Genomic DNA, 11620 nt, shown 5'->3' with positions numbered 1-11620 from the left:
TAATCAGGGGTTTCAGATCAGGAATTTTCGAGGTCCTGAGTTTCGTCACGTAGACCAGAGCAGTTCATTGCACCAAACCCGTATTTGAAATTTAAGACTGCAAAATATAACTTCCCCTGGCATAAAAAATGAGGATGCAGGTGCCTAAACAGAATCGAGGATTTCAGTTCAGAAACTTTAATCATAACTTTCGTCACGTAGGCCAGTTCATTGCACCGAACCCTTTTTCGATGACTGCAGGTACGAGTATAGTAAAAGGTCATTACCAAACCCGTAATATGGGCTGCGATACGAGAGTCTTTCAACTTCTGGTTAGATTACGCCGCCGGCTTAGCGCAATATCGTACCTATTCAGGAAAAGTGGGAAGAAGATGCGTGCCTATTTCAGATAAAGAGGCAAGAATTTACTTATTCAGAAATGAATTTTTTAAAATAAAATTTAAGTGGAGAGGACTGGAAGTATTTCAAAAAATTATTTTAAAAATGATCTACTCTTTCTCTATTATGTAGCGCAAAATGCACTTAAAAATAAGATAATTGATCAATAACATAATGCAGGAAGAGAAGATAATTTTAAAAAGTTATTATTATTATTCTTAAATACTGCCAGTGATACCAAATGAATACGGGAAACAAAAATTAATTTCTGAATAGGTACGAAGAAGAAGGTACGAAGAGCGTGCTTATTTCTACTTTTCCTAAACAGGTACGATATTGCGCTAACCTAACCCGAAGATGCAATAGCGCTCCGAATTTTCAACCGGAAAATCCGGGCTCTGTTTCTGCTGCCGGTATTTTTTGTCAATATTTTATTTTCACATTTTTTGCAATTTACTATTTGGTTAATTTAAATCAAGCCAAAATATTAATTTTTAACCATTTAAAAAAAATCTTTATTAGTTCCGAAGCCAATATTTCAAGGACGAGTCAATGCCACCGCGACATAATTGAAAAACTCGGATTCCTTGCGCAATTTTCGGTTAAAAACCATCAATCATAATAATAATCAAAATACAAATGTTTAATTGAATGATAGAAATTACAATTTTCGATAAAAATCTTTCCTTCAGGCAAAAGCGGTAAGGCTTGACAAAACAATTTTTTCAGAGGAAATGAATGATTAAAACAGAATATTTTTGGTTTGTTTCCAATAAATAGAATAGTTAATTGCAATTTTAAAAAAATTGTAAGAAAAAAGACAAAAAATTCAGGCAGCAAGAATCGAGGCCGTACTTTCTGGTTACAAACTCGGAACGCTAGCGCCCGATATAACCGAGAATCGAGAGACTTGCATGTCTGAAAAGCGCGTGCTTATTACTTTTGCATATTTCAAGTTCCGTAATGAACTTATTACTGCAACTAGTATGAATTCAAACAGCATTCTGAAGGATGTATCTTCACCTCGTCAGTTTCGGTACACGTCAGTCCTCTCGAAACTCAAATTTGACCGTTGCGTTAATCTGATTTAATGGGGAAAAGTGGAATAGGAACACTGAAATTCGACAAAGCAAAAATATTTTTGGAAGCAAAGAAATGATCATTTTTCTAATTTGAACCAGACATAAAAATTATATATAGTTTATATATAGTGTGAAGTTTTATATGTAGTATTCATTTGTTTTATACAAAAAATGTATAAAACAAATGAATATTATATATAAAACTGCACACTATATATAAACTATATATCATTTTTCCGCCTGTCGATCTTCTAGTTTCTTTTAAATAATGCAAAAGTTTTTGCAATCGCCTAAATTTGATAGAACGAATTATTTGAAGAAACATTTGTCATTATACAATAAATAAATTACCATTTAAAATTCATTTATTTAAAGTGGCTTTCTTACTATTTTCGCCAATTTGATGTTTTTTTTTATTATATTGCAAGCAATTTGTATAAAAATAATATTAATATGAAAACATTTGTAGCAGTATAATTGCTGTTAATATTATAAATACATTTATTTGATTAAAAAACTGCGTAATTCAGAAATTTTTTGTAGTAAATTATTTATAAGTCATAGTTAAAAGTATTGGTTTCAGGAAAGGGACATAATGGGCATGTCGTCGGCCTAAATTTATACTAAGCCTTTTCCCTCAACTGTCAAGCTGAGAAAATGAAGGTCAAAATTTAACTATATTTTATTCCATTAAAATGTCCTTCCAAGTTGAAATAAGATTATCGATTGAAAATAATGCGTTGTGAAGAGCATATTAACACAATTTTTTATATTATTATAAATGTATTTTAGCTGATGTGGAATATCGTTTTTGGACATGGAGTAATATGAGAATTGAAAAATTATTTTTTTCTCGGAAATATAGTACGCTATATCCCCAATAAATTTTTAATTGAATTATTAATAATGTACATTTTAAGTTAAAAGTTCAACAATATGGTAGTTTAAATTATTCTATTGTATTACAAACCTTGAATTCAGATCTTCTTCCTCGTCTTTCCTCAGCATGTACTTCCAAAATATTGCTAAGGAAAGACGAGGACGATTCCATGAAAAAAGCACCTCCTGGGTTTGTTCCACTTTCTTTCCAATATAAAAAACTATCTTAAAATATCGCAGTTTACACGAAGAGAAAAAGAAGCACATGCTTCTTTTGAATTGTAAATAATTACGGATAGTTCAACCAACTACCTCTAATTTAAATCACTTAATTATCTTTATTAGAACTGAAAATAGTACATTTGTATATTTATGTACAAAAAACGAAAAATTTGTTACATTCTGCAAATTTTTCACATGTAATTCGTTAAGAAATTTTTAAAGTGCCAATACGAATTTTTAAAGATTTTTTCTATTATTTCTTCAATAAATAACTATGCTCCAAAGTTCGCTGTCGTTAAAAGATCTGTCAAATTCCCTTACTTTTTATCAGATTTTTGAGCCTATCATTACCATTATTATTTTATTATAACCATTATTACCAATATTATTACCATTTTTTGGCATATTCGCTTCAGGCTCATATTAACGTACACCACTTAGGCCTTTACAATGATCCTCCACGCATTGAGCTTTACCATTTTTTCTTCACTTACTTTTTACCGTCAAAGCTATAGGACTCGAATTTTCTCGCCGATTAGTAGCAGTACATAACTAGATTAATTTATTAACAAACTTAGAATCTTTTGTAGAGTAAAAACACATTCTCTCAAATCGAAATCACCATTTAAAGATATGTAAAACAAAAGTCCACTCCCATATTGCTCAATTGAGGTCAAATAAGTTTGATTAGTAATAGTATTCCAGCTACGAAGAAACAGATGTGGACTTTGACAATACCAAAGTGACTAGCCAAAAATTGGAACAGGCTCGGTTATTGATGCCGATAAAAAATGTAATATTTCAGTTTAACCAAAAAATGAAAACTTACTTCCAATATATTGAGTATATGAATTCGAGTAAAAGAGGTTTCATTGAATGTTTCATACAACAAAAATGTTTTTACGGAAAAAACAAAGTTAGTGTGACTGTGATGATCTTTTCATTTTTATTACTGCATTAAAAATTAAAATTCGGACAAATCTTTTTAAACAAGAAATTATGCATTTGTTTATTTCATTTCATGATAGCTTTTTTTGTAACAAAATCTAAGACGGTTAAGAATTGTAGGCAATATATTATATAATATGAAACAAAAATATCACTTTTGTCCGAACATAGTAATTTTAAATGTTTGAATTGAGAGTATAATCAGAGAATATTTCACAAAAATGTAAGCAAGCACGTGGCTGTGAAAGGCAATTACAGTGATTTAAAAATAAAATTTAAAAAATAAAACATTAAACATATTATCACGACCCAATCTAATGATCGTCTCTCGCAATAAGCACGCATGTGGCCACTTACTAGTATTGCGAAAAAGCCGCTCGTTTTCTCATTATCTCTGAAAATGGCAAATGGCATATTTTAGCGGGAAAACCTAATAAAATAATAGCATTCTCATATCTCAATGCTCATTTAACTCAAATTTACGCAGTTTTCATAAAATATTTCTTGAAAATAGGACTATTAAATACAAGTTTAAAGTCTTTTTTAAAGTTACTTATCATTTTATCTTCAGTTATCATGCGAATCTGAATATACCTCAGAAAAATAATAATAAATGTTTCATTTAAAGAAAATTTTATTCAGTGAAAAGGCATTTATTCAATAATTCATTTCTATTGCTAATAAAAATATGGTTACATAGTCAAAAAAATTAGCATCAATTATACATGAACATTGTTTTTTAATTTCATCCTATGTCAATCGTATTCGTAATATTTCTTTTTATGATAACTTAAATTTTCCAAACAAATCGCAATCTAATAAATATCAAGTACATTTTCTGATTTTGCTATGAATCGAAATTCCATTTGATATTATAAAATCCTACAAATAAATGGGTTTTATCATTAAATGTAAATTTTAACATATTTTTGAACAACTTATTGAAATAATAACCAAGTTTCAAGATTATTGGAACTGCCGCGACTTCTGGAACATGTGCCTTAATCGTAAGATAGATTTATTTCTTACAATACAAAGTAGAAAATCAGAGATTCAATCTAATACGTTTGACGTTTTAAAGGTGACATTAATCATCGTCAATTGGATAATTATTTTACATAACAATGAGTAAAAATCATAAACCGCGATTATCGACATCGATTGGTTATGCGTAAAAATATTTTCGGGAAGCTCACTCCAATGACGCAAAACATTACGCACGATCTGGATTCGTCATCTCATCATCCATTTCGAATTTTATAATTTGAATAAATTAAATAATTAATGACTGCGATATCGTAACAAATTGAATCTAATGTATCAAATGAAACACATTCTAAAAATTATTATTATTATTTAATTTTTATTATATTCAGAATAGTATACCTTCTTAAACACTTTACAAGATCAGAAATCTTGGTTTCTACTACATTATGTTTAAGATATTCATAAATTATCCATTGTGCAAATTATAAACTTAATTCAGTCATGCATTTTACACCGTTTTCCTGATAAACTAATAACAAGTAATACAATTTTCTTGTTTAATGCAAATCGATGTAATGCGTTTTGGAATCTATTCCTACTCCTACTCATTATGCAATTGAAATTGAAGATGTGAGTCACGTTTGTTGCACGAACAGCTTTGTTAATTATTCCCCACCACTAGACTTCCAGATCTTCTATTAGTCACACGAGATGACACAATTAGTCTCTTAAAAAGAGACGTTAATTTTCTATGGATTTGAATTTAAGAAAATTTAATTTGAAGCATTGTGTGTTTAAAAAAAAACTCAAAGAATAAGCTATTATTAGTATTCATATTTATTTAGAGTGAAATAATCCTTAATGGTTTAGACAATGAATAAGATTTATTGTAAGAAATTATAGAAAACGAAAGATATACTTACGTAAATCCTGCAAGGACATTCAATAACGTGGATTTTCCAGCACCGGATGGTCCCATAATCGCCGTTAACTCTCCAGCTTTAAAATCACCACTGACTCCATGAAGAATCTCATTTGTTTCTGCAATTATACAAATGATTTATTTTTACAATTTTTATAGAGATGCGAAAATATGCATAAATAATAAATAAATTTCCTTCAGTAAATTAGATACAGGGAAAGGACATCTGACATTTTCAATTATATTAATTGCAAAATTAAATGGTGTGATATTTGCAATCTTATTATTCGGATTTACGATTTTTAAACACGTATTTAAAAGAAATAAAGTAAACATTTTTTGCGTATGTATGAAACTGACAAATTTGAACCTGGGACACAAAATGTTTCAATAACGTTTTTGTGTATTGTTTTAAAAATGGTATGAAACTTTAAAAAACGGCTCTTTATGACGATAAAAAATCTGTATGATACAAAAATAAAGACAATAAAATATACATTCGAATTTTAAACGAATTTGACGAATTTTAAAGACATTTGAAAGATTTCAAAATATTTCTCATGCTTCCAACGGGTATCGTGTGATTTCTATAGATTCAAAAGATGTCCAGGACTATCAAAATATTGCAGATTGAACAAAATTTGCAGGTGTATCAAGCGATTTTAACCCTTAACTCGCAAGTAAAAATACCTTAAGAAATTTTTGAGCTCGAATTAACCGTAATAAATTCGATAAAACGGACGATGTGACATGTAACTTAAATTAAACTATGACTATAAAACCGATTCCACATTAAAAAACATATCTTTAACTTCATTAGAAAATTGTTTTGTGCAAAAATATTTAATACCGGCTGTGAAAAACACCAGTTGTGCCATTTACGTGATGAAAAGGAACTGTTCCAGTTGAGGGTTAATAGAACCAAAACACTTCCAGGATTTTTTTTTAATTTCCAAACATGTCAACAGACTTAGTCTATGGATTTGAAGGTTTTTAAAGACAATAAGCGATTTCAGAAGATTTCATGTGATTTAGGTAGAAGTATTTCAAGTAATTTCAAAGGATTTCAAAGGGTTCCAGTGATTTCACAGGATTTTCGAGGAATGCCGTCCTTAATACATCCTTAATACATCACGTATTTCATAAATAAGTATTTCATATATTTCAAGAGATTTAAAAATATTTCCTTAATCCCTGAATATACATCATAAGGTAGATATATATTATCATAATATATCATGACGTATGCATGAAAGATTTCAAGAGATTTCGAAGATTTCACGGGAATAATACGATTTCATGAGATTTCGCAGGATTTCACGGGAATAATAAGATTTCATGAGATTTCGCAAGGATTTAAATACATTTAAAATATTTCAATATGTAGCAGGAGGTATAAAATATTTCAAGGGATTCATAGAATTTTACAAAATTTGAAATATTTAAAAGCATTTTAAAATATTTCAAGTGATTACAAAATAGTTATTTAAATAATTGAAAAAGATTTAAAAGTTTTACTCAAGTTAATAAATGAATATGATAGGAAGTATGAAAGTGGGAATGAGATAGGGTTAGAGCACTTCCCGGTTATAACTAAACTGAAAGGAGGCGTCAGGAAACGAGGCAGAGGAGAAAGGAACACAAAAATGTGTGTAGATAAATTAAAAAAATTTTAACAAAATATGGAAAAGTAGAAGGTTAGGTGTGAAAAAGAGGAGGAAGTAGACTCGCTGATTGAAAGTTTGAAGAGATCGTTTCAGAAGGTAAGGGATGAGCTAGGGACAAAAGACGAAACAGAAGGGAAAAAGAGAGGCTGGTGGGATAAGGTATGTTGGGAGAGTAAAGACAGAATGAAAGAGTGTGTAAGAAAATAGAGGAGAGGGGAAATGTAGAAGGGGGAATACAATAAGAGAAAAAGAGAACATGAGAAGATGATGGAAAGGAAAAGGCAAAAGGCGAAAGACAAAAGGGAGGGAATAAATACAAGGATGAAGTTAAAAAAGCGATCGAAGAAAGTAGGGTTTGGGATGTGATAAATAATATTAGCCGAACGGAAGGACGTGAATGAAGAAATAGAAATGGGTAAGTGGAGGGATTATTACAAGGGTCTGTTAGTAGGAGAGAAAAATAGGCTCAAGGGGGAAAACTGTTGTATAGTCCAAGAAGAAATGGAGGAAGGGAATGAAATAACAAGAGAAGAAGTGAATGAGGCAATAGATAGGTTAAAAAGAAACAGTGCCACATGATTGGATGACATGGAGAACGAAAGGAAGAAGTATGGAGCAGAACGGGTCAGGGAAGTTATGTGGAAGATCTGCAACAAAGTATGGAAAAGAGAAGGGTGGCCGGAAGAGTCGATGACAGGGCTGGTGGTACCACTTATCAAAAAAGAGGAGGGGTAGAAGGTAGAGGAGTACAGAGGGATCACTCTCATGCCAGTGGATTATAAAATATATGCGGAAAGTCTAAGCAAAAGGTTAGAGAATCAGAGTGAAGAAAAAGAAAGTATCCTACACAATCAGACGGGATTTAGAACACGTTTGATTCGTAAACAGAAGAGTGCTATGGCAGGCAATGAATGAAAGGGGAAAAGATGGAATAAGGTGGAGAGGATAAAGGAACTTTTTACTAAAGCCAGGATTAGGGTCAAAATAGGAAAGAAAAAAGGGCAGGTATTATGGACAGAGAAAGTCTAAGGCAAGGATTCCCGTTGAGTCCGATACTTTTTAATATGGCAGATTTAAAGGAGAAACTAAATGAGAAAGGTAAAGGGGGAACGATTTGGGTAATAGCAAACTACACTCTCTAGCATACGCCAACGACGTAGTTCTGTTAGCAGATTATGAGAAAGAGATGAACCTAATGGTGATTATTTTTAAAGAGTATGTGGGAGTAAAAGACTTGACGGTGAATGCAGATAATAACACAAAGGTGATGCGCTTCAGAAGTAGAAAGAACAAAATAAATTACGCTTAGAAGATGAAAGAACAAAAAGTGGAAATTGTGAACGAGTTCTGTTACCTAAGATTTTTGTTTGAGGCAGGAGGGGGAAACGAGGTGCAGGTGAGGAAAAGATTTGAATGTGTGAGGATGAGGGTCTGTTTAACTAATGCGTTGATTTGGGCGGTGTTGTATTATGGAGTGGAAGTCTGGGGATGGAAGCAACATTAAAAAGTGGAAAACATGCATGAGAGATTTCTGAGATGGATAATGGGGGTTAGTTGGAGAGTGTCCAGGATACATATTAAGAGAAGAATTAGGAAGGGAAAAAATGGTAACTAGACTTAAGAGAACGTGGAAGTTTGAAGAGATGCTAAAAAGGGGAGAGGGGAGCAGAATAACACTAGTATGCTTGGGAGAAATTCTGAATAAGGAGAAGAGAGACAATTTAGGGAATTCAAGATGGGAGGAAGAAAAGAAAAAAATGAAGAGGGTTTGTGATATACGAGAAGAGATTATGGAGTGACATGAGATAGAGTTAAAGCTAAGTGTGGATGAATGTGTCAGATGGATTTTGGATGGTAATGGACACGGAGTGACGTGGATGAAGAAATTGGAAGAAGTTAGAGAAAACAAGGGGGCAGGGCAGAGCCAAACGGTTAATCCTCTCAAGTAAAAAGTTTTGTTTTTAAATCATGGAGAAACTATTTTTATGGTAATAGGAAACGGAAGCCCTGGAAGATCGCTCTTTTTTATAATTTAAGAATTACTAGATGAATATAGTTATTTTTGAGTTAGGCGAAACATTAGAATATAAGTAATGGTTAAGTTAGATTAAGGATGAAATGTAAACATATGTACAGGGAGCGGAGGCCTACATACACGTAAACAAAAGGTAATTATTTTCTTTTTTTCTTATTCTACCTTGTATATAGCTATGTTCCAAAACGTAGGTATAAATGGTAGAATAATTTAGAAAGATAATGCTAACAAAATGTACTTAATTCAATAATTATGATAACAACATTGTCCAGATGTTTGCTTGTTTTTGCTTGATCGTAATTGAAGTCCGTTTTTGTACTTATAGTTAGATTTAAGCCCATTTTTTGTTTGAAAACAAGAATATAAGCCTATTTTTTAGCTTATACCCGTGTAGGAATCCAATCAGGGATCCGGCCGGGTCCCAGCCAGATAGCCCCGCTTTAAGCCGGGCGCTGGTCGGGGAATTCGGCCGGGATCCGGCTAAAAACGTCACAGTAAACTGGTCGGATTCCGGCTTCAATACCGGCCGGGATCCGGTCGGGTAATCCGGCCAAAAAGCGGTTAAGAAATATTGCTTCAGGCGAGAAATTGGTAACTTGTTTTGTCTTTTAAAGCTCATCGTAAAGATTACGGTGAACTTTAAAAGTCAAATCAAGTGAACCAATTCTGGCAAGAAAATTGGAGTAGAATTTTATTCATGGATGATAGAATCTCATAGCAATTTGGAGGCCACGTGGTGATTTAAGGTTAGGAAGGAAGAAAGTAAAAACTTGATACACAAGACTATATTTTAATTTAAAATAATAATTATTCGCGCACTAAGTGGGAGATTCAAACTAATTACTGAAATAAAGTTGATTTTAACTACGAGTCTCGATTTTATTTGCGAACTTCGAAGAGACGACGCGACGTGAGTACAAGGAGCATTCTCGTTACAGGTGCGAAACTGAAAATTACTGGGTGTCTATGCAGACGACAGACACAGCAGGCGCTATATATGGCGGTAAATTTGAAATTGTAAAGGCTAAACATTGTCTGAATATAGAGAAGTTTATAAAAATTGTATCATTTCTGTTGTTGTACATAAGAGAATCGATAACAGTTTAATTTAAAATGTTAAATTATTCGAAAAAATTTTATGTTTTTTTTTAAGAATTTAAAAAAGCTCATTTTTATTTCACTGATCTAATAAATCTTTCAATTATAATTTTCAAATAATAATTCATCTAGCATCCATAATGACGTCTTTGATAATTTCACGGCTCTTAAAAAATGTGTAATTTCTACAAAAACATTAACCTGACCAGTGCCCAGCCGGCTCTCGACCATGGGATATAACCAGGGTTAGCCCGGCCAGTAACCGGCCGGCCCCGGACTACGTGATTCGAGAAAAATGTAGCCCGACCGGCTCCCGTCCGGTTCCTGTCCATGAAACCCAGCCAGGGGTAGCCCGGCCGGGATCCGGCCAGAAACCTTGTTGTATTAGGGCCAACCGGGGAAATTTCTACACGAGTATTAAAACAAGACCGATTTAAGAAAATTTCTAAACTGCCAAAAATATATACTCAGATTAAAAAAGATGATGATAATAATTGAACATCAGCGAGCTGCATAATTTGCATTTTATAACTCGATGAGATAATCCCACGACTTGACGTGACATCCATATATATCTATCATCGTTGAACAGGAAAATCCATCTCAGTATAAGAATGCTTTATCACTTTTACAACAGTGGATAACATTTTTTTCACATTTACGATAATTCTGAACTTTGAACAACTGAATTTCAGGAAAGGCAGAAGCCACCATTTTTCTAGACAAATAGACGTAAACACTGGTTTTCGTTGTGCGATAAACTGATAATGACAAATTTTCTTATCAAACGCACGACGATCCACCTCCGAAACGACAGAAAGTGACGTTTACCTTCATTCAGCGAAATAAACATGATCTTTTTATTTCATAAAATTCATTTAACTGTAATCTATTCGGAAATTTACTTCAAATATAAAAGAATTAGTTTCATGTTCCAAATTCTATATTTTTAAATCCCATTTTTTATTTACTTATAAGATAATAATAATAAACAATTAAAAAAATTGAAGGCCTGAGTTTAGTAAAGAAGAATTTAATGATTGTTTTCACTGGCGAGAATGAATCGCATGTTTACAAGTTTAACAATTCAAAGCAGTGATTTGCAAACTTTTAGAACTCTTACGGAATAGGAAGATAATCAGCAACCCTCGATCAAGTTTGATGCGAAAGTTTTTTTTGCTGTATTTTTTGGGAAAATTTTGAAACAAGTTTTTGCTTTCTCCGCATGCTATTAAATAAATTATGCCCATGAAATTCCTGCCTTTTCTCGCTTATAGATATAAGGTGCCTTGCGATAGAAGCATACATACGAGGGTAGTTCAATAAGTCCTTAGAATGAAGTATAAAAACAATTTTTTTTGGGTAAATTTTTTTTTATTTTTCAACATAATCTCCTTGGAGC

General features: G+C 32.2%; 1 protein-coding gene across 3 annotated transcripts in view; it reads right to left on the bottom strand.

Annotated features, from left to right (window-relative positions):
- Positions 1-11620, bottom strand: part of LOC117168669 (ATP-binding cassette sub-family G member 1) — an 82532-nt gene that overhangs the window by 18790 nt on the left and 52122 nt on the right. For all 3 annotated transcript variants that reach the window (XM_033354337.1, XM_033354336.1, XM_033354335.1), the window contains exon 3: positions 5420-5537. In XM_033354337.1, the coding sequence (XP_033210228.1) occupies positions 5420-5537 (118 nt within the window). The remainder of the gene's footprint in view (positions 1-5419; positions 5538-11620) is intronic.

The sequence above is a fragment of the Belonocnema kinseyi genome, chromosome 3 (genome assembly GCF_010883055.1).
Source record: "Belonocnema kinseyi isolate 2016_QV_RU_SX_M_011 chromosome 3, B_treatae_v1, whole genome shotgun sequence".
NCBI classification, from domain to species: Eukaryota; Metazoa; Arthropoda; class Insecta; order Hymenoptera; family Cynipidae; genus Belonocnema; species Belonocnema kinseyi.
The sequence above is the reverse complement of the archived record's forward strand: the minus strand, read 5'-3'. Positions and strand labels throughout refer to the sequence as shown.